General features: G+C 40.3%; 1 protein-coding gene across 2 annotated transcripts in view; it reads left to right on the top strand.

The window, feature by feature from the left end:
* CD44 (CD44 molecule (Indian blood group)) overlaps positions 1–21,083 on the top strand; it is an 80,331-nt gene extending 59,248 nt beyond the window's left edge. The window contains exons 10-18 of one of the 2 annotated variants that reach the window (XM_004682912.2): positions 540–668; positions 2,090–2,221; positions 4,221–4,322; positions 6,084–6,173; positions 6,997–7,203; positions 9,742–9,807; positions 12,925–12,996; positions 14,382–14,460; positions 19,951–21,083. In XM_004682912.2, the coding sequence (XP_004682969.1) occupies positions 540–668; positions 2,090–2,221; positions 4,221–4,322; positions 6,084–6,173; positions 6,997–7,203; positions 9,742–9,807; positions 12,925–12,996; positions 14,382–14,460; positions 19,951–20,155 (1,082 nt within the window). In that variant the 3' untranslated portion in view covers positions 20,156–21,083. The remainder of the gene's footprint in view (positions 1–539; positions 669–2,089; positions 2,222–4,220; positions 4,323–6,083; positions 6,174–6,996; positions 7,204–9,741; positions 9,808–12,924; positions 12,997–14,381; positions 14,461–19,950) is intronic. The other variant, XM_004682923.2, reaches the window with a different exon arrangement.
* The last annotated feature ends 3,003 nt before the right edge of the window (positions 21,084–24,086 follow it).

Raw genomic sequence — 24,086 nt, 5'->3', positions numbered from 1 at the left:
GGCCCAATTTTGTCAATTTCAGATGCCACATCCATGTTACCTCATACTGTATTCGTGGAGGAGAGTCCCTGTCACCACCCACAGCTCTCACGCTGGACAGACTCCTCGCTGGTACATCTCCAGGCACATGGCTGTGGAATGTGGCAATGTGAGCAGGTCTCTGCTGTGCTCATCTTGTCATCTATTGTCACACAATATAGCCCCCTCTCCCATAAATTACTGGAACAAAGAGCTGAATCACAGGATAGATGAGGTCATAGACTATAGAAAAATAGTACTGGACATTCACAGACCTGATCTAGTCCTACTTCTGTACCAATCTGGTTATATGATCTGAGCAAATCAAAACTTCTTTGGGACCCCATTTTCCCTTCTGAAAAAATGAAAGAGTTGGATCAATTGCTTTCTAATGTTCCTTTCAGAAAATCAATGCTTTCCTTTTTTACCTTTTCTCTACATGTAAATGCCCTTACAATGGAAATATATGGTTTGGTGAGGAAATTGCACAATTAAAGCTCACAATTCACATCTTCTCACAGCCCAAGCCACTCCTAGTATCACAACAGAAGAAACGGCTACCCAGAAAGAACAGTGGTTTGGGAATGGATGGCAGGGGGAGTATCCCCAGATACCAAATGAAGATTCCCACTCAACAGCCGGGACACCCGGTAATGGATGGGTTAACAAGTAAAATTGGGCGGAAACTTTCTTTTGGGTTGAACGTTGAATATTGAGATAACTGAATAAAAGAAATTGAGGGAAATGTCATAAGATGTTAAGGTTCCTTAAGAGATTATGATGCAGTCAGCGACCAACAAATCACCTGAACAAGAATGTATATAAAAGCACATGAAAGAAATTCAAAGAATTAAGTCCTTAAGTGTGTCACTTTCAGATCTAATTTTGAGCATAACCGAGGGAGATTGAGGTAGAGGCTCTAATCTAAAAAACTCCATTTGTTTTGTAAAGTAATTGACTTCATGATGTGGCCCTAGCTTTATATCACAAGGCTGTCTATGAATAGAATGTGTTAGAAGGCATTTGGTCAGAACCCCAGTGGAGTCAAACACTTTGAAAAATAATTGTCTGGTGTCATTTGGCCCTTTTATCATGGCTGCTTAGTGGCTTCTTCTTGGATGCAGAATGTTTTTTAGATTCACAAGAAAGGCATCTCCTTTTTCTTGAATTGTGGAATTCTGGAAACTGGACTCCTCTCTAGTTGGTGTCAGATAACTTGACCCTGCGAGTTCCTATGCATGATTCTTTTCTCTGTGTGAAAGAGACATTAAAATGCTTCCTAACTTGAAAATGAATGCAAGTTTCATATTCTCATGTAGCACCAGAAAGAAATATTCCCATGTTTCTGTTTGTAATATAGTGCATGCTGTCCTTTAAGTGTGTGGCAGCCTCGGAACACATTCCTGTAAGAGCAGTGAATTCAGTGACTGGTTATTTGGCACAATTGTTGCTAAGGGATGACTAGTATAATTTTTTCTACCTATACTTTTCCATTGATTCAGAATAAAGTGGTAGGATGCGCTGCCTTCTTCTATGGTATCCATGCCATAAATGCTATTGTCTGAAGGCAGTGTGTCTAATGGATTCCATTCTTGCTTTTGAGGTGAATGATGTTTACTTTCATATTTATCTCTTGGGAAGCCGTTACCTGATTACTTCTCTAAATCATTACCAGCTAATGTGCATTTCACTGGGATGTGGTATCTCAGAATGACATCATGTGCCTGGACTTGTACACTTCCCTCCTCTAGGGGATGTCTCAGCAAAGGCTGGGCAAGAAACTACTTCTCCTTCACCTTCACTTGACATCTATAATTCATCCTGTATCCATTGGACAAGTCACTAATGCTTTCATGTCCTCCAGTCTACTCATTGAAAAACACGTTGCCAAGAAAATAAGCATGGATGAATCCATGTTTGCTAATCCAATCTGCATTTACTCAATTTTTGGGCCTTCAAGAGGAGATAGTTTCATTGTCTTTTCTAGAGAATAATTTTTTTTTTATAAGTAACTATTCCTGGCCAAATGTTGATTAATGTTTTGACAATTGCTTGAACTGCATCATCACAGCAACCTCGGCCCATGAAAGCCACCCAAATCAAAGAATGACAACGCAGAATCCAGAGGACGCGTCCTGGATTCATTTCTTCGACTCAGTCTCACATCCAATGGGACATGGTCATCAAACACAAGGGAATATGGGTAATAGCCTCTGAGCTTTTTTAAAATGTATATTATGCTTTTGAAAGCTATCCAATAGCCATTTTTTAGAAATACATCCTTGGTTTTAGACCAATTTACTTTCCTATGAAAACTGAAGACCCTTCTTAGAGTCATATTTACATTCATATAAATATGAAGTCCTAGGCCAAGAGTGAAGAATTTGGCAGGAGGGATAGAGAAGAACTAATCCTAAATGATTAAAGTGGAAATCATTTTCTCTAAAAGAGAAATCTCAACATTTTTTTTCCATCTACTTTTAAGTAGAGGACTTTACAAGGGAAAGTGGTATCTTCAGTAACTATTTACATTATAGTGGTTGTAACTATTGTAGGCCTAAAAAATAAAAACTTTGGTGGAGAAATCTTAGAGAACAAAAATTAATAATAGGTGCTCATGGAGAAAAAATTTCATTATTTACTTTTGCCACATTCAGAGATAAATATACCCAATGGTTTAAGATTTAGATCAATGTTGGTCCTAGATGAATGTTTGCAAAGAATGAAATTCTGTTTTCTTTTTGGATTCCTTATAAGCAATCCAAAAACAGAATTAAATGAGAGGAAGAGAGGGAAAGATATTAATTGTAGTTCTAAAAGTTTGGATAATTGTGATTTTATTTGACCAGTTTTTCCATTCATAAGGAATTCTTCCTTATCAGGATAGATACATAGATAGATAGATAGATAGATAGATAGATAGATAGATAGATAGATAGATAGATAGATAGATAGATAGATAGATAGATAGATATTAGATGGATAGGTGGTATGTAGGCTGGTAGGTTGGTAGGTAGGTAGATAGACAGATAGATAATCATCTGGATTACAAATTCCAGCACAAATCCTACTGAAATGAGATGTAAGAGCACAATGACAATGTCTCTAGTACTGATTTGAACAAAGACATATCCAAAATGAGTCCAATAGGTTTTATGTCTTCATTTCCTTAAAATTAATAGTATATTTCCAGCCTGACAGATAAAAAGAGCATCTGTTGAATTGATGAATGTGGCAAGGAAATGAAATTGAAATAAGAAAGTCAGCCCTGTTTTGTTCTACAACATTTTGAGTCTCTTTTCTGTTTGTGTGCAAGGAATACAGTATAGATGTGGGTGCCCAGTATTCCAGTAATTTCCCCTGGAGCCATCTGAAACTGACTGAATCTCTCCAGAGGCAGCAGAGTGGGTGAACTTTGAACAGAGGGCTAGCAATAGTGATGGTGTTTATATTTTTCCCTCTAGTTAACACAGGGTTTGTTATTTCAGCAGAATCTAATTGTGATGGCTATTAGAAACATTGATAAATATTTTAGGGAAGTTTATGTACTACTTATTGTAATACAAAATTGTAATTCAGTTGCATGTGTTTATATGTGTTTATGGGGAGAAAGATTCCCTGACATCTACTGTTTCTTATTTCTTGCCTTGGATACTCTTGGCAACCTCCCTCTAAGTCCTGCTGAATGATAGTTCATGTTTTATTTGCACATTCATTTTGTGACATGACAGAAGACTAAATGAGGGAAGAGAGCTGTATAAAAGGTTTTTTTTTTTTTTTTTTTTTGCCAAGTAAGGGTGATGTGAAAAAGTGCTGCCTGAAAGAGTACACTGGGTCTTCCCTCCATATGTCAGATTGCATGTATGTCCATAAGAAAGACAACACATTTGGAATGGAACAAGTCATGCATGAGTTGTTCCTGTCTCTCTGCAAAATTTGCAAAGGCTACTATGTGCTCATTTAGAGTTTTTCTAGACTCAGCAAAAAGAAACAAGATCATAGCTTTAATGAAAGCCAGTTATTTCTTGGGATGCTCCTTTGAAGGATCAGCCATATATTCTAATCCTAAAGACATGAATTAATATGTCCTTTCTTTTTACTTGTACATGGTTGGATATAAAAGTAATTTGACTGTTGACTATAGGCCACACTCAGGCAGTAGTTTAACAAATCAAGTAATAACACTGATTTAATTCCTTCAGATATGGGTACCAGTGATAGCACAACACTTCCACCTTCTGAAGATCAAGCTACAGGTTTGGTGGACGACTTGGGCAGGACAGGCCCTTTTTCAATTACAACTCGTAAGGACAATGACAATCAGCCCATTATAAATCTGCATGCCTGCTTCAGCTCTTGCTCACGGTGGCTCAGATGTAGAGCTTGGTGGTGGAAGAGCAGTACCATGGCTATGGCTCAGCTTAGCCCAGAGCATGCAAGCTGGCTCATTATATATATATTTTCTTGATGGGGTTCTTTAAATCTGATTTTACCTTTACTCTCGGTGCTTTCCAGATTCAGTGAATTTATGATAAGAAAATAATCAGCTAGATTGTGGGATGCAATTTAACTTTATTTTCCTTTACTAAGAGGTTAGGACAGTGAAACACAAGACCCTGGCCAAGACAATGATTTCTCTGTTTTAACTGCTCACCTTCTTTGATTCACAACTTTCCTCCACTCAAGAGAGATAGGATTGCTTTCATTGTTGTCAAAGATAATCTTTGGACCAGATAATCATAGATAATAGAAAAAATCACATAAACCTACAGAAGAACAGAAGACATTGTTTTTGACAATTGACAAAGGAGACAGGGTGTAGGTCCAGGAAAAAAAAAGCAACTTTTGCTAATATCTCTTCCTCTTACTGAAGATCTGGTAGAAGCAATGCTAAACTTCTAGGAGCTTTAAATTCCATACCATATACAGGGTTATCCAGAGATTAGCCTAAAGTTATTCATAGTTTCCTTGACAGAATGTGAAAGAAAACCAGAATTAAGAGGACTTCATTTCTCTGCCCACTGTACCTAATAGACAGAGTCCCTCCTGTGAGTCATTTTAGGCCAAAGGAAAAACAAGCAAGCATGTGCTTATTATCCACAATATAAACAACACAATGTTAAGCACCAAAGGAGATGCAGTTAAGCATAAGAATCATTTCTGTCAGTGGAGGGTCTTGTATTTCCATGTATGGCTCTGTTGACTGTTGTTCTGGCATGGGTGTGGGGTTTGGTGGATGTCTCTCTCCTGGATATAATGTTTTTTTGGTGGTGGACATGGCTTAAGGGTGAATTTAATGGAGAGTGTATAACTGTGACTCACAGGTCAGTGCATTTCTTAAAAGAATACAAAAGAAATTAACTCAAAACAGTCAACATGATTTCAGATACAGGCAACAGTTCAACATTAAATTGATGTGTCAATTGGAGCCTTATGTTTGTCCAGGCAAGCGTTTCCTGGCATTTCAGTGCAGTGATGAGAATCCCACCCACAGATAAGGTAGAAATCCTGATAATAGAGTAAAAAGGCACTTTTTACTTAGAATTTACTTTAGTATTTTCTTTTATACTTCTGCTAGGCATTACTTGAGCAGGTGATTCCAGTCAACTTCTTCCTTGTTGTGATTGCAAGCTGCCATGGGTTTGTTTTCTCTACAGTCACACTTCTTGGCCCTTAGTAGAGGGGCTCTTGATTGTTGGTAGACACATTAGAATTCAAGCATTCTTTTTTCCATTCCTCTGTGTTCTCCAATTTTCCTGAGTGATTGGAAACAGTGATAGGGTTGGGCTAGGATGATCCAGAATACACACTTTCAACTCATGCTTTGCCATGGCATTTTACCTTCATTGATTATTCTAAAAAGCAAATGGTTTGGGGGAACCAAATAAACAAAAACCAGATAATCTGTTGTACATTTCTGTCAACCAGACAAAGAACGGCATGCATAAACCTTGGTATTCCTATGCATCGATCAATTTGACATTACCATAGCTAGATCCTTCCTGTTGACAGGTAATAGGATTTGCTTTATGACTTAATGCTGACTTCATCCCTCATTGAAACAGAACAGAGTCATATGCAGAGTTTCTCAACATCACAAGGAGACTTGGAAGAAGATAATGACCATCCAATGACTTCTACTCCAACATCTAGCAGTAAGGATTATAACACCTAATTGGTTTCAGCTATTAATAAATAAATAAATAAATAAATGGTGTTTCTGCTTTGGTGATGGTGCTATTCTATTATTACTTTGATTATAAATTGTGACTGGTGATGGTTCTCTGATTTTTCTGCTCTGGAGGCCTCGTTGAAATCATTGTACATTAAGAGTAAACTTCATTTCTGAAGGGTTGGCTTTCTTAAATGGTTAGTGGCTTGATTAAAAAATAACAGATCACCTATATCTAATTTATAATTGACATAATGATTTGGACTATCAAGGTATCACTCTCGATTCCTTGCATTAATGATATTTTACCTTTTAGCCTCTGGACTATAAATCCATGGTGCTAGTGACCAAGCAATGCCCTTCTGACAAAATGAAAGTCTCAGGTCTTTAAAAACGTTCATTTTCTATTCCACTTGTAGGCAGCATAATTTAATTAAGTGATTCACTTCCTCCACTGCATTAAAGGTGGATCCCATTGAGTAAGAGCTCAAAATTATCTAGTACCTGAGTTGACTTCAAGGTCATGATTGTAGTGGCAATCAATCTTGCTTTAATCACGCATATAGATGGCCAGCAAGTTCATCTTCTGGTTACCAGGATTGCCAACATTTCTACTGTTGAGTAATATCCACGAAGTGTCAATTATAAAATTGATTCTGTTAAGTAGTGTAACAAATTTCACTCTTTTGCTCCGTGTTCATACCTAATACATGGAAAGCTCTTCTAGCAAGTGCCTGTTCTGAAGAGAAGCACGTGATTGGTTGTGGTCTTATAAACATGGGTTTACCATGACTGCACTTCTGCAGATAGAAATGATGACACAGTTGAAAGAAATGTTGGAAGTCATTCTGAAGACTCAGCTACTTCAGTGGAAGGTTACACTTCTCAGTCCTCAGACACAAAGGATATCAGGACCCACACCCCAGTAACCCCTCTTAATACTGGATCCCCTGGAGTTACTGAAGTTACTGTTGTTGGAGATTCCAACTTTAATGTTGATCGTTCCTTATCAGGTAATTTGGTCATTTGTTATCTGATTTGCTTTCGCCATTGAGAGAAAAAAACACATATTTTGATATTCAGAGGGAGTTTTCTGCATAGATTATAATTTGATTTATCACATAGGAATGTCTTTTATCACTGGTGTTTGTTCTAGTTTAAGTAAACTAGATCTATTTTAGATAACATTTTTTTCGCGTCCCATTGTCATTTCCATTTATTTTTGTAACTTGGTTGTTATGGTAAAATTTCTTTCTTTGTCTTGCTCCTGATCTTGTGATATATTAAGTTGAACCACATGACATCATTATTTTTGTAGGTCAAAATAGTTAAATGTCGCAATTTCATTTGATTCAACTAATATATGTGCCTTTTCAGTAAGCTCTTATCCGGCATGTGAATAATTTCCATAGACTAAGATCTGTGCTCTGGAATTATTATCTTTTATTGGTGATGGATTGGTGAATTTCGCTCTTGGTGAAGGACTTGTGGATAAAACCTCCTCTTCTTGTGCTGTACATTTCAAGCTATGTGTTCATTTATTATCATGCTCACACATCATTTCTCTTATAATATCTAGCAGATGACTGAGCATGACTTAATTAAGCTTGGTGTGGACCTAGAATGAGAATGGGACTGCCTCAAAGCAGCACTATTCTCTACTTCTGTTTTTCTTTGTTCTTCTTTTGCATTGAGAAACATGCTTTGAAGAAAAGGGAACTGTAAAAATACCCTCTCTGCCTAAGAAACTAAAATTTGATTTTCCCCTCCTAGTGTTTATTATTCAAGTGCTTCTTATTACTCAGCCACTGAGGCATACAAAAGATTAATGATTTCAGGTACATAAATATACATGTAATAACAGGGACTATCTAATCCCCTCCCCAAAAAGGGGGGGGGGTGGGAATCTTCTGTGAACCCTATATTCAAAACAGCACGGCCATGACACTCTGGAGGATCAGAGTGGGAAAACCCTGATGGCACATGCTTGGCTTCAGTATCTAGGATGCCCAGCCCTTGTGCGTCAAGGAAAGTCCACTTTAGATCATGTTAACCATGGCCATATTGGTGAGACAGAGACTCTCACACCAGTGGTGTCTTTATTTAGTATGGTTCTGCCCTCAATTTCTAAAAATTCCAGATAGCATTATCTTTATTCTTCTGGAGAAATGAGTCTTAGAGTAAGAACTGTGGTGCAATTTAATGTACCTCAATGTAAACGGCAATTTTAATAATTTCAGTCTCCTAGATTATTGAGCCTGTTAGTAATGAAAATACTTTCTGCCAAGTTCATAGTCACATACTCTGATTCCTTCTACATTCCATAGCGTACAGATAGATTTCCCATAGTTTCTCATGGATTAAGTGATTGTCAAAGTCAACCCCCTCTCATCCTTGATTTTCTTCCAAAATACTCAGCTAAAGTTCATTTCCTCCCACACATTTTCCCCAGTCTTTATGCTTAATGTTAAAACCAAAACATTTGAAATTGTGATGATGGTTTGGTGATGGTGGCAGTGGTGGTGGTGGTGGTGATGGTATTGGTGTTTTTTTGCCTGACAAGTGCTATTTTCAGTTATTCTAACCATAAACCAAGGATCAAAGCGAGGATCTCTCTATGCAATGACATGAGAGATTACAGGTCACCTACCTCGATCTTCTCCAATCAAAGGAGATCCAGGTGATCAGATTATATGTTTTTTTTTATAGGTTCCTTATGGGTGATATGACCATTTATGAAACTATTGTCTGATGATTTTTTTTTTCCGAAGATTCATATGTGGTTTTGGAATATGTGGGGGAGGAGGGAGAAGAGTAGAGTTTCTATTGCGTTTAATGCAAGACTTGACCAGAGAATCAAGATTTTTACAATTCAAGAGTGTGTCTAAAATCTAAAGCATCCAGTAACAGGTTTTTGAGAAGACGGGTTTATATTAATTTTTGGTGTTGAAAATACTGATTCAAAATTTGAAAACATTTGAATTGTATTATAATAACTAGGTATATTACTCACACATTAGTTGTTATCTATGCATTTCTTTTTCATTCTTTTTTCTAAATAATCAGTTGACTCTTTAAGCCTTTACATAACGCAACCCCAAGCTTTATGGCACATCAAAACATTTTCTATTATTCTTCCTTGGAAAGATCTCTTTAAATATTCCATGCTCTAAGCCACAGAATATACCTATTCCCAATGATCACATGTGCCGTAACCCAAGTCATATATTCATTATGACAAAGACAGAGTCCCAGTCCCACCCTCAGACTTGTAAAGACTTTGTAACATTTTTATTATAGTGGTACACTTACTGGATTTCCACCAAAGCCACACTTCACCTGGTCATCCTCCTGGTGTGTGCTGTTCCAGCTTCCTAATTTGAATTAAAGATCTAGCCCACTATCAGTGGATTAATGAGCAGTAACTAATGCTGTGGATCCACTCAAGGCTTCATGCGCATCATTTTTGATTACTTTTAAAAGCTGAAAATGCAAACATGAGAAAACACTAGAATATGTAGCACTGAACCTGTCCTGATATCTCCTTACAGGAAACCACGACTCAGCCTTTCACCCCAGTGGGGAATCCCATACCACCCATGGATCAGAGTCAGCTGGTGAGTTAGAGCTGCTGGAGATATTTATTGTTATCACCACTCCTGCTGATTATTAATGAAGAATGAATCAAAGTCTTCTGAAGTGTCAAACTTAGCGTGCATCACAGACAACAAGAGGGCTTTAAATCACACTGCTGGGCCCCATCCTTAATGCTTCTCACTCAGTAGATCTGACTGGAGTGGGCTTGTGATTTTGCATTTCTTATATATTCCCTGTGATGCTGCATTCTAAAAACTCTTGTTTTGGAGAAAATTCTTCTCTCTGAAAGGATCAGGAAGAATTCAAGCAGAGTCTCAATTTGACATTGTACTCCACTAGAGTGATTAAGAACATGGATTTTAGAGTAAGAACAGCCTGGATTTAATCACATACTAACTGGGGAAGTCGCTTAAAAGAGCTGTGACTCAATTTTCTGACCAATAAAATTGGGATAATGATCATCGTCACAGCATTGTTTTAAAGACATAACCCCAAGCACATTACATAATAGATAACATTTACTGAGAAAGTATTGTGGGCCTATGGCTTTATTCTAAACTCTTTTGTGTATTAGGTTAGACCATGTAAAACTGATGTTTTTGTAGGTTCTACAACATCAACAGTTGCCAATAGTTCATCTATTATTAACTAATTTTTGTTTGTGTATGCAGAAGAACTTGGGTACAGGCCAGAGGTGCAGGGGGTTAAAGGATTCACCACAGACAGAATGGGGAGCAGAACACGGGGATTAGCTGAAATACACTGCTGAGCGGAGCAGCAGGAGAGAGAAGAGAGGTCTGCCATACCCTATGTGGGTAAACTGCCTGGCCCAGGATCGCACTCAAGCCTTAGGAGTAATAGTGCTGAGAGTTAACCCCTAGGCCATCATGGGGGCCCAGTTATTAACTAATTTTTGATCATCCTACAAATCCTGTAACCTCCCCAAGTGTTGTTATTATTCCCATTTTACAGATGAGGACTCAGATGTCAGAAACTGGCTGCAGTGGCCTGACTGGCAGGGTGGGTAGCGAGATAGGGTCTCACAAGGCCTCTGAGAAGTGTGGTTGGAGAATGCATTTCAAATCGACCATAACTGCTACAAGGCATTTCATTAAAGTGATTCCTGTTTACCGTGACTCAGATCACACCCAGAACATTGCTCCCAGTGGCAACATTTTGACCAGGCAGGCTTACCTGTGACCACTAACATGGGGTTACTTCAAGGTTCTGCCAGGCTATCTCACGGTCATCTCCCAGCATCCCCAGTGCAGGGGGCTCCTGCAAACCAGGTTGTGCATGTGACCTGGTGTCCTCTCCCACCAGACCTATGTCAGGCTAGCATCACACACAGAGCAAATGTGAACACGGCTGTTTATGCAGTGGCTGCATTGATAGCCTTTTATGAAAGAGCATGGCAGCAGCAACTTATTCGAAAGGTCTGCAAAGTAAAGGCAGAAGTCCCAGGCAATCTGGGTGCTTTGAGTAGGTGCTTTAACCTTTCCTTATTAGTAAAATGGAGACCAGACACCTCCCTCTCAGCTACCTCTTGGGGTTCTTAGGGAGAAAAGGAGGTATCAGGACTAAGCGAGGAAATGAAAGGGAGTTGCTATTAAAAGGCACGCTTGCTACAGCAAGAAACCCAAGTCCTCCAAGGATGGGCCTTGAGCCAAGCAGCAGCCACACCATCTGCTTGCTGGTTAGAAATGCAGAATCCCCAGCCACCCCGAACCTACTGACTCAACATCTGCATTTTCACCAGACTTCCCCCCACCCACTAGGTGGTTTCATTGGAGTTCAAGAAGGACTCTCCTAGGCAGTCCCCCCGACCCCCCACCCCCCAGTGGGGGAATTATCTCCATGCACCCATCTCTGGTTGGTTCTCATCTCCCAGCTGGAGCGTCAAGTAGACTTCGCTGCAGAACTTGCTCTCCTGGCCAGTCCAGCCCTGGCTGGACTTGCAGGACTCCAGGGTGCAAGGTGAGACCTGCTGCATCTCGTCCACCCTCTTTGGTATTTTTTGCTTAAAGTGAGAATCAGGTGGGCGGGAGTGGTCTCTTTTGTTTGACTTCCATGCAGGTGTCTATTGTACCAACAGGAGGTTTCATCTTGCTGTGTACACACCCAGATCATTCCTTGCTGGAAGCGCTTTTTATGAAAATCAAAATAAAGAGATTAAGATCCATTAATGGTCTTCCTTTCAAATATCAAAGGCAGCTGTGAGTCAGAGAAGACCAGTGAGAGTGACTGTACCTCTTACGTGGTTTTTAAGGCCAAAGATCTCCAGTTTAAATGGCCAATAGCCCATAACTGGTACAGGTGAAAACCTGTTAATGACCAGCGATTTGGGGAGGCAGAGAAAGGACTGGGGATTCTTTGTGAGGTTTCTGAAGTGAAAGATCACTGTCAAAATGAGGTGGAGTAAGCTAAACAGCCAAACATCTGGTAAGAATTTACTTTGTGGGCCCTCCCTGGTGGCACAGAGGGTTAAAGCACAGCACTAAGAAGCTAAAGCCACTTCAGCATGAGTTTTATCCCTACCCCAGAGGTGACCCACATTGCTCGGCAGACTCTTGACCACCCACCACTCCCCTCAGCAGTGTTCTGCTCCCCACTCTGTCTCTGATGAATCCTCTCACCACCCCTGCACCTCTGGCCTGTACCCCATTTCTGTATGCATAAATAAATAAATCTTTAAAAAAAAGAAAGAATTTTAAAATTTTTACTTTGCTTCATTTTAAGAGCAAACATCAAATTGCTTAAACAGGAACTATCCTTTCCAAAAGTATCACTGTAAGCAAGACTTCAGCGCCCAGGCTGAAGGCTGATTCTTGGAGGAAAGCTTTTCATTTAAGGCTTGGCAGTCTATCCTCTGATTCGCCAGACAGTATTCTTTTCTTTATGTTTTTTCTTCTGTGGGAGACCTTCAGTGCTCTGCACTGGGTTCCCATTTCATTGGAGAAAAAAATTCATTTCAGTAGGAAGATTTTCAAATGTCATATCTTTCATGTAACATGTTATAAAGGTCTCTAGCTTAAATCTATAAACAGGTTCTCAGTGATCCAAAGGTAGACGTTGTCCCTGTGCTCTACAAGCAACTCCATGTGTTCTAGACTTTGATATGTTGTTTGTCCCCTTAGGACACTCCAGTGAGGGTCAAGATGGTATGCCAAACACAACCTCTGGTCCTATGAGGAGGCCTCAAATTCCAGGTGAGTTGCTCGCCAGGTGATGAAAAAAGAAAAAAAAAAGGTAAAGGCAGGTTTTTCTGAAAGTTCCAGAAACAAAGAAGAGACTAATTCTCCTGAATGCCCAACTCTTGGATCTGATTGCTCCTTTTGGTAAGTAAAGAATGAAGAGAGCACTTGGCCTCTTGCTAAGAAAGGATGGGTTATTCTTTTGCCCTAGGCTTTTTGATTGGTTAAGTTCAAATTGAAACCTATCCCTGGCCTGTCCCCTAGAAGTGTCTTGCCAGCTACTACAGCTTCTTCTTCCCAAATGATTAATAACCCAGGAAACTCCACACTATACACCATACCCAGCTGCTTCCTCTTCCAGTAACCTTTCTTTTGGGGGTGGAGGTATTGTGTATAATATCCTTTCACAACGCAGTGAGCAGATCATATGTATTGGGTGAAGTAAAACATTCTTCTAGTCCCCAAACAACATTATCTCGAGCAAGAACTCTTACAGACCTTGACAGAAGAAACCTCAGATTGTATTTTCATCTACCTTACCATCCAGAAATACCAAGGTCACCATTTTCATGGTGAAAGGACATGAGAAACATACTACCTATAACTTCTAAAATGTACCTTATAGACAAAAAAAAAAAAAAAAGGAAAGAAAGAAATTATCGGCTAGATTCTGTTTAGTAAGCTATATGCCAAGCTGGTTGGCCACACCATGCAATGCTGCTAAATATTTGTCCCCTGCATTGTAGTACATAGTATGATGGTTATTTCCCAATTCTTCCATCCAATCCCTTACTCTTGGATATTAGGTTTTCCCCAACTTTTACAATTGTAAATAATACAGTTACGAATATCACTGGGCTAATTCTGAGATCTTGAAGTATAACTGCATGCACATTTTGAAGGCTTTTGGCAAATTTTCAAATGACCCCGCTAGTGGACGTGCATGGAAGTATCCCTCCATGGGAGTATCCTTTGTCCCACTCACTAGTATGCAGTCTCCATTTGTGTTGACTATTACAATGTAAAATGGATGCTCTCACATAGGAAAGGAATGTTCTTTTCAAGGGAAACATAAATTTCCTTCTGTCTATTTCATCATATTGCACCAAATGCATCTACAAGTTCCAACAGATCATTCTATACTTTTTTGGATTTGGATTTGTTTCTCCTGGGGTGAGGGGGCTTGGAAATCCTGACTGATGATAAGAGATTAAAACAAGAGGCCCGTTGGACAAACACCTATAGCAAAGTCGCCCATCCAGCATTAACTGCCTGTGGGCTGGACACATCCGAAGTGCTGACTGGTTCTTGTTTGGATTAAGTCAATTAATAAGTGCATTTTTGTTTTTATTGAGCATATTTCCCAAGCTCACACATGCCTTTTGGTTCACTCCCACTAGAATGGCTGATCATCTTGGCATCCCTGTTGGCCCTGGCTTTGATCCTTGCAGTTTGCATCGCTGTCAACAGTCGAAGGAGGTAAGGGGATATTCTGGGCCTTTGATTCTGAAAGGTTGACCATCCCTGACTCTCAGATTCTCTGTCCTTGTGTCCACTGGAACCATCAGCCTCTGTACTAGGAGCTTATTACAAATGCAGACTGTTAAGCCCTGCCCCAGACTGCCACTGTCAGAGCTGGGGTTTTGACAAGATTTCAGGAATTCATGTGCAAGGTGCAATTTGACAAGATTTGCTTTGGAATAGTCTTTAGAGAAGGAGACACAGTGATGATTTGGGCCAATAAAATTAAATAGTTGAAATTTTGTAGGTTTTAATTAGATGGGGAGGTAAATCCATGGAGCCTCTGATCAGTTATGACATATCTCACCAGGAAGACATAAAAGTATATATTACTGATTCTTCAAACAAGTATTTATGAAAAGTATTCACGATGCACAAAAAGTATATAAAGACTCAGGAATTGGTCATCCACTTTAGTCTGACTGAAGCCTATGGAATATTCTAGAAACCTTCCTATAGCAGCTTTGTAAGTTCATGTGCTGTTTGTTTTTTGTAATGACACTATTTTTTTATTGTCTGGAAGCTTCAGTTAAAAAAAAGGAAAAGCTCCCAGCCTCAACCAAGCCTATTGTTCTGGAAGTTATTTAAATGGCATGTGTACCTGGTAAAGCAGCGACCAGACTCCAGAAATAATGCAATTTAAAGTAAAATGAAGGAAACGGTAATTGTAGCAACAGAGGAAATGAATGTTAATCAAGACACTGCAAAACTATAAGCCTAATTTTCCTATTCAAGTCACTTTAAAGTTTCATTCTTCTTCTCTACGTGTATGATTTGGGACATTAAGCCTTTTTTAAAAGCTCCATCAGATCTCTTACTCTGAGGTAAAAAGCATTGTATTTCCAAGCAGAGCCACCATTATTGTTTCACTAGATCATCTGATAGGCCAGAAAATGCTCCTCAGTTTGAGAGAAAACACAAAAATCTTTCTTGTTGGCTTTTGGCAAGCAACAGACAGCTAATTCCCTCGCCTTGTGCAATCCATGCAGTATCTCTAATTCTTTAATTATCTGAGGAAATTGAAAATGCTGCTTTCCACTGGCACTAAAACTACCATATTACAGCAGATAGCTGTTGCTATCTATATCTTTGAGGGCATTAAAAAAAAAAAGATTAGTCATGACAGTCAGTAATGTAAGGTGTGAAAACTAGAAAAGAAATTCTGGAAGACCTCCTAGAAGGCTCCTGTGACTAAGTGGGAAAATAAGTTTTCTAGGAGTGAATTTGTGAATTTAAATAATGTGACTTGAGGGAGTACTTACAAAGCCTTTATACAAAGCCTTTATACTTTCCCTCAGCTTCCTTTTTCTCTTGGATTATTTGGGCTCAATTAACTATGAATTTCCTGTTGTTTGAAATTAGTCCCTTTGTTCCAGGCTCTAGCGTGCACTCCTTCTGCTCAGATACACACGCCATAAGCTTTGCACATGTCACCATAGAAACGTTGGCCAGTGATGCTGGTGACAGCCCCTCAGAGAAGCATCGCAGCTGTCTGTCTCTGAGGGCAGTTTGAATGTCGACAGAGCTGGTTAGCTCACTCATCATTCTGCATCATGCCTGCAGCAAGAGGGCCCCTGGCTGCCCCACCTCACTCCACCACCAGCAGTTACCCTAGCAACAGGAAAATGGGGCCGCTCAGGATCAGCAAAGCAAGAATATCTGGTGGCTTGGACACTATAAATTGATGTGTCCTGATTTGAGAATCAAAAACAGATTTGCCATATAGCTCAAGGGTGGTTAACCGCACAAGCCTCTTCATGTGCCCTGTTTCACTCAAACTTCCAGCCCATTCCTAATCCTCTTAAGAGGCTGGAGCCTTTCTGCTTTGAGTGTTGAATTCTAGAGAGATTCAAAAGGATCTCTCTAGAGATCCTTGAAGGAACCTACAATTATTTAGGAAACGTTTTTTTTGAGTTGTTCCACTGACCATAAGCAGTGGCAAGGAAGAAAGGAACGTTGAAAATGGAAAGGGGGCTGTCTTTTCTTGGATGGATCCTGAGGTTCAGTGGCATAATTGACATGCTGGATTTGTGTCAGCTAAGAACTATTAAGAACATACTCTGGGCTGCACTCTGTTATATGGGTTCTGGTTGAGAAATTGAAGTGGAAATGTACTAGTTGTGCAAATAGGTCCAAGGGCTGACCAGGGTCTTCCATCATGAAGTGAACATCTTCCAGATGTTGACTTAGAAGTTCTGTGATTTCTTTAGCTTTTCCCAGATCTGTCATAACTTGCAACACCTTTTCTTGCAACACCTTTCCTTGCTAACCAGAGTCCTTGATTTCCACTGGAAATCACACTTGAGACACTTTCCCTAAGAGCAAACAATAATTTTAGGGTTCACAGTAGGATTGGCAGACATTAGATGAGATCCAGGAAAAGAAGTCGGGTACTTGTTCCTTAAATAATCTACTGACTTATATGAAGAAGAGAAAAAATCCTGACAACCTTGCCAGAGAAGATTTTACCAGAAGGAATGATTGAAGAATGTTCCATGCTGCTTGTGAAGAGAATGTCTTTCCAAGCTGTCACTGCAAGCCCAGTGCACAGTCATCACCCTCTGCTTGGCGGGTCCTTTTATGAAGCCCCAGGATTTAGATATGGATTCCTTCTCTTCTGCTATAGACCAGCTAACTGTACTTTGTACTTATTTCATGCAGACATCATTTGGCCTTCTAGAAACAGAGCTTTCCAGTGGAAATATTCTCCACCTGCTTTGTTCATACATAACCACTAACTTTTTGTGCCATCTGAACACCCCAAACGTGGTTGGTTTGATTTATGAAGTGAATTTTTTAATTTATTTCATTTTATTAGGTTAAATTTAAATAGCTGTCTGCTGTTCCCTTTTGCATGGTATCACTCTACACAATGCAAAATAAATCCCCAAATAATGTTCAGGATTGTCAGGTAGAAGAGATAGAAGCTTAGTCACTAAGTTACGCACCCCCGCCCCAAAATCTTTCAAAATAAATTCTTCCATGCCCACAATACATGTTAGTTGCTTGCTTTCTAAACCTCAGCCAGCCTACCCTCTCTTGGGAATTCACGATGTGCTTAGCCAATGCCTGAGATTTAAGGGAAGCAAAAATGAGGGAAGCTACAGCTTTCTGATCTTTGGACTCAGCAAATCTAAGTGTAGATCTTATGTAGGTCCTTCAATAACTAGTCCTATAGCTCCAGAGAATACCCTTGACTTCCTGGGCTTGGTATTTGAGCTATACTTAAAATCAGGTGGGATGATCTCTGAAATCCTTTCAGTTCCTTTTAAAGTTCTTGTAATTAGGAAGAATGAAGAAATTAGAACATATCTTTTAATGGCACTTAGTAAGATCCTAGAGCACCAAATGTTGGGCTGAATTATTCATGACAGTCATCCTCTCCTCCTGGAAGAACTCAAGACAGATCATCAAGATTCCTAACTCCAGAGGGAGATGGAGCTCCAACAGAATCCAAGCACTGTATTCCTGGTCAAATGTTACCCACTTTCCAAAACATCTTCCTTTAGATGATCACATTAGTCCCCAGCCCCACACCCAGGTGCAAATATTTTCAAATGCTTATAAATCATTTTCCTGTGGAAGTTCATTCTACTTCTCAAGCACCCATGAGATGGGAATTACTTTTCTGTGACACCTAGGCTCCAAAGACTATCTGAGATACCATCGGAGCACCTGAAATAATACAAAGAACATTCTGCTTTTGGCTTCTTAAGTTCTCTCCATAGTAGCTATAACAAGGTAGGGGGGTGGCAACTAGAAGAAACAAGTAAAACTCTTTGCACATGGTTTGTGTTAGAATAATTACATTTCCTTTGTTCCAGATACTGGGTTATGGCTTAACCAAGTCCTTGGTTTCCTCATCCTAGTTGTAAGAGAAACAAATAATAACAACTATAGACTCATGTATCCAGTGCCAGGCTCTTTTTCAAGGGTTTTCCATAGCCTGTGAAGTTGGCACTTGTATGAACTGTTGTTACAGATGAAAACCTAAGGCTCAGAGAGGTTAAGGGAGTTGCCCCAGATCACACAGCAGTAAGCCCTCCAAACCAAACCCTCTGAGCTCCTGCTTATGTCTGTGTGGAATGCACCCAGACCCCCATCCCGTGATCTGCTGCATAATTCAAGCATCCTTCTCTCCAGCCTGCATCAAGCATCAGGCAAGAGGAGACAGGATCTACCTCCTGTTGGGGAGGTTTAATTTTTATTTCCCCAAACAAGAGATTAAAGTTTATGGCCTTGGCAGTCATAGAGGAAATGGCCCATGGTCATGAATAATAGAGGCTTTGTCTCTACACCTCCAAATACCCAGCGGCAAAGTGAACAATTCCCACTTCAAGCTGTTTCCAGATCTCCAGATGACTAGCAGCATCTGTAGCAGTAGTAGGCTGGGCAGAGTTCAGGCGTTTGGCCATAAAGGTCTAGATTTGAATATTGACTCAGTGTGTCTTGACTGTCCTTTTTCAAGCAAGTCATTTATTCTTTGTGGATCTCACTACCTCTGCTGTATCAGCTGTGAATAACAGCTGCTTTAAGGCATTATTATAAGCATTGGTTGTAATAATTATTATAATAAGCATTGCTAAATTAGCATGTAAAGTGCTTAGCATGGCGGGGGCAGGGGGTGGCATTTACTAAATTTCAGCCCATTTCTCTTTCCCACCCTGTTCATGGCTGAGAGACTCGGCACCTTCGCTTACATCAAGTGTAATCTGACTTCTAGATGTGTAGCAGTGATAGTGTTACAGGAAGGAAGAAGATTGTGTTAGGTTGAGTGGAGAGAGGCAATGCTATCGAACATTGTAACCCAGGGACTAGGTCAAGGTCATGTTCTTGGGACTAGGTCAAGGTCATGTTCTTCCATGGAAGAGTAGAAAGATCTGCATTTGAACCTTACATTATGTTACTAGGGTATCTTAAAATAGCATGTAAGATTTGGATGTATCTTAGTTAAACTTCCTCTATCCAGGGTTAAATGGAAGTTAACCCATATTAAGGAAAAACCAATATGGCTTGTACTTCTAGAAAAATGTTTTATTCTTCCCAGCACATGCAGTCATAATTCCACCAGGCCAGTAAAGTGTTGCCTGGGAGAGGAAGTAATGGGACTTTCTTAAATGCATTCATCAGAAGGATTTACAGTCATCATGGTGATGGGTCATCCAAGTCCTCAGAAACTTCTTAAATGCTTAAAAATTGTTTTCAAAGATCCTGGCAGCCACTTCTAGAGTTCTCTTATTCAGTACTTCTGCATTGGGGCTGAGCTTCTGCATTCTAACAAGGTTATCAGTGATGATCTTGCTGTTGATAAGCACTGACACTGTTAGAAGTAAGAATTATGAAACCTACCAAGACCATGATCAGCCCTAGTGATGAGGATGGTGCTGGTGCTGGTGCTGGTGGCAAAATGACCAATAATGGCTCTTTGCACTCCTTTCTCAACTTCAGGTGTGGGCAGAAGAAAAAGCTGGTAATCAACAGTGGCAATGGAGCTGTGGATGATAGAAAGCCAAGTGGACTCAACGGAGAGGCCAGCAAGTCTCAGGAGATGGTGCACTTGGTGAACAAGGAGCCGGCAGACACCGCAGACCAATTTATGACAGCTGACGAGACGCGGAACCTGCAAAATGTGGACATGAAGATCGGCGTGTAACACCTTCTCTATGACCTTGGAGAGAAACAACAGTCAGAGACAACCATCACAGGGAGCTGGGACCCTTTACAGATGCGACGTGCTACTGATTGTTTTGGGGAAACTTTTTTTAACATAACATTTTCTACTCCTGTTTGGTATTTTTGTGTTTTGTTTTTTAAAGTCAAATCCAACTTGTAAAAACAACATTGCTTTCTGAAATGAGGGTCCAATTAATAATTAGCAAGAACTTGATGGGTGCAGTTCCCACCTAGAAGCCTCTTACCTCCGGAGTGTGCTGTAGGTGGCCTCTAGCAAAAATTGTGGATAACTTCCCATTCCTTCCCATTCCTTCACCACCCTTCCCTCCACCCACCTCCCAAATAACAGCCACATGCTAAGGGCCAAGAATGGCTGGTCTGGAGGAAATTTGAATAGGTCCATGTTTCCCCTCCAGTTGCTCAATCCCTGGGCATTGCTTTCCAGGAGCATAGGAAATCGGGTGTACTGGTTACACATCCCCTTCTACAGACCCCCTGGAAATTTCTCAGATGCTTCTGGTAGTTTTACCTGAAGCATAAAGCTATTTATCTGTAGTAATCTATTTATCTGTGTTTTTGAAATATTGAACCCTGGAGGTCCTTTGATCAGTACGACTTTTTTATGTTACTTTGTCAGAGGCATAAAAGGGTGTCAGTCACCAACTCACAATAAACATCTGTACTTCTTCCACCTTAATGCTTTGTGCTGTGATCCTTCAGTTTCTCACCCAACAAGACAATTGTGTGACTGGTCCCCCGAAAAGTGTTCTCAGAGCCCCCACTCAACCAACTCTCATAGAAGATGAGAAGATGAGGTTCTGAAGGCTTCCTGTCTCATGGGAAACCTAGAATTGTAAAAGGAAGCACTTCAACTGCTTTTATATGGCCACCTGTTCTTTCCCCTGAAGCAATGTGAAAAAGTCACGCTATGTTGCATAGCCTCCTGCTTGTGGGTTCTTATTGCACAGACCCTGATCCTATGATGACATCTAAAAACAAAATGGAAATACCTTTTGGCAACTTATAATAAAAGGAAAAGCCAGTGGAAACGAAAGAAAGCAGAGCCAGCAGCCAACTGATAGGAACATTTTGGCAAGAAGGGAGTGAGCAGGGGACATACTGTTTGATGTTTTTATGGCATTATTTATACATTAACAAATCAACTGTCCCTCATACAGTTGTTACTCAGAGTAAGCTTAATGCTGCTGGAAACTCTCTAAAGTTTACATGGTTTCCCACCACTGGGATCTTATCACCAGATAAGCAGCTTTATGGTCAAACAAGAGAATAATGGATTTATTCCCCATTGGCAAGTCCTCTGTGGTCTTTATTTGTAAGTTCAGGAGGTCCCATTGGGACATCCAAAGGTTACTTGTAATAGATGGGGTGGAATCTATAAATTAGGGGCTCCTACGAAAATGGGAACCCTTTCCTTTAGCCCCCACGAAAGGTTATCTGTTACCGAAATTGATATGCTTTATTGGCAGTGTTTCGCAGGCAGGAAAAAGAAAAAGCAGAAAGGAACAACAACAAAAAAAAGTTCCCATATAAATCAGGGCTGAACTTGCACAAAGAGGTGATTCAGAAAGATTTATTTATTTATTTAAAAAGATTATTTGTACATACAGAATTGGTGTACAAGCCAGAGGTGCAGAGGCCATGAGAGGATTCACCAGAGACAGAGTGGGGAGCAGGACAGACAGATAGACCAAGTATTGCTGAGGGGAGCAGCGGGCGAGACAGGAGAGGTCTGCTGTGTCATGTGGGTCACCTCCCGGGCTAGGGATTGAATTTGCACTGAAGGCAGCTGCCGCCAGCTTTCAGTGATGCGTCCTAACCCATTGTGCCACCAGAGAGGGCCCAGAAAGATTTATTTAAAGGGGAGAATATGCCCACTTTCCACACTCATTCTCCAACCTTTGCTGTCCCCATCCACCCTCAGGCCTTCCTCCCCATCAAGGTCTTTGAAAACTTTCTTTCTTTTCTTCTGTGAAAATCTCCAGCCAGTTGCATATCCAGCTGTCTTTTATGCAATGAGAGAAAATAAAAAGAATATCAGCTCACTCCATTTTACATCCACTGATATCAGTGTGTTCCCTGCTGTGCAGACTGGGGTCAGTGGCAGACCCCACGGCTCACCCATGCAGCAAGTACTTGGGACCAGGTTGAAGGGCAACGCCCATCTCCCTGGGTCTCCAGACTCTCTTTGGCACAATGAATATAAATCTCACAACTAAGAGCCATTTTCTACCCCTGCTGGGCCTTCCCAACAAATAGGCTGAGATAAAAAATTGCTTTCAATTCATTTGGGATTAAATATGCTCCTATCTTCTATTATTATTAGTCCTCCTCTTGACATACCTGTATTCTTAAGATAGGAGTAGGGGACCTCTCTTATTGCCTCAGAAGTTCAAGTCTGGCAGTGCAACTTGGCTAAGTTATAGAACCAAATCTTGTCAATAAAAATAATGGGGTAACTTTTAATCATTTTGCAAAGCAACCCAAGACTTTCAGGTGTAATGTTTTCAACACTTGTAAATCTTTTTTGTGTCTCCCCAGGGCTTCATTTGAATTAATACTGGGTGAGTATAAAAAAGGGGAGAAAGACACCTTCATAGCCATATATTTCAGATTCTAGTCTAACAGAATAGATTCTTCCAGCAGAACCCCTCAAAAATTAACATTGAAACCATGATACCAAATATTTCATAACCACATTTACTTAGTACGGGTATAACAGAGGATTAGGAGAGCAGAAACTTCTGACTTCTCTAGAAGAGTAAAATGTACTTAAGAGGCCCTCCCTGGTGGTGCAGCCGGTTAAAGCGCAGCACTGAGAAGCTAAAGCCACTTCTGCATGAGTTCGATTCCTGCCTGCCCCGGAGGTGACCACATGGCATGGCAGACCTCTCCTGACCCGCCCACTGCTCCCCTCAGCAGTGTGTTTCAGTAGATCTGCCTGTTCTGTTCCCCACTCTGTCTCTATTGAAGCCTCTCACCGCCCCTGAGCCTCTGGCCTGTACCCCAGTTCTGTATGAATAAATAAATAAATCTTAAAAAAAAATGTACTTAAGAATTAGAAAAACATGGTCCATTCAACTTTAGATCCCAGGTATACCTTTTTGGGACTCACCCACATTGAGTTTTCACAGAATAAGTTACCATTCATGCCTGTAGGATGACTATTATGAGTTGATTTTTCACAGCACTGCCTGTGATTTTTGTATATTTCCTGATGAACCAATAATAACAGAAAAAGCATGATGTACATATTGCCCCACTGAAAGCATTTTTTGGATCACATTAAAAGGCTAAAGAAATTGGTCTCAGGAGCGTCTGATTTAAGGAGAAAGGCAGGTTGGGAGAAGCCAAACTGGTTTTCAGCTGTCTGATAAATTCAAAGCCTCGGAATAGAATCAGACTGTCACAATGAAAAGACGGAAGAATTCTGAAATGTCTTCAAACCAGCATTCTCGTTGAGTTATGCCATGAAGGGCAAGGGGAGGATGAAGACTTTTCAGATCTGTGTTGTCTCCTAACCTCTTTGGGCTACTCCCAGAGGATTTACTCATCAAAACAAGGAAGTTGTCAACAAAGGAGAAGAAAATAATGTGATATAGAAAATAAAGTCATGGGGACTTCTAACACGATGATAAAAGAGGAGCCTGAGATGACGGGCTAAAGTTCTATAAGAAACATTTAGAGCAGACTGGAGTCCTGACTAACAGATGAGACAATACATGGCTTAGCTTCATTGACCTTTAATTAAAGATTACTCTTGGTTATATGAGTTAACTATTGATGCATTAAAAATCACTCAAAAACTTAGCAGCTTGGCACAACAAGCGTATTATTTCTCATGAGTGGACCTATCAGTTGGGTGCTTCTGCTGAGTTGGGCAGGACTCACAG

Source organism: Condylura cristata, unplaced genomic scaffold (genome assembly GCF_000260355.1).
Source record: "Condylura cristata isolate star-nosed mole 26May11 unplaced genomic scaffold, ConCri1.0 scaffold00015, whole genome shotgun sequence".
In the NCBI taxonomy this organism is placed as follows: domain Eukaryota; kingdom Metazoa; phylum Chordata; class Mammalia; order Eulipotyphla; family Talpidae; genus Condylura; species Condylura cristata.
This window is presented reverse-complemented; position numbering and strand designations above follow the sequence as displayed.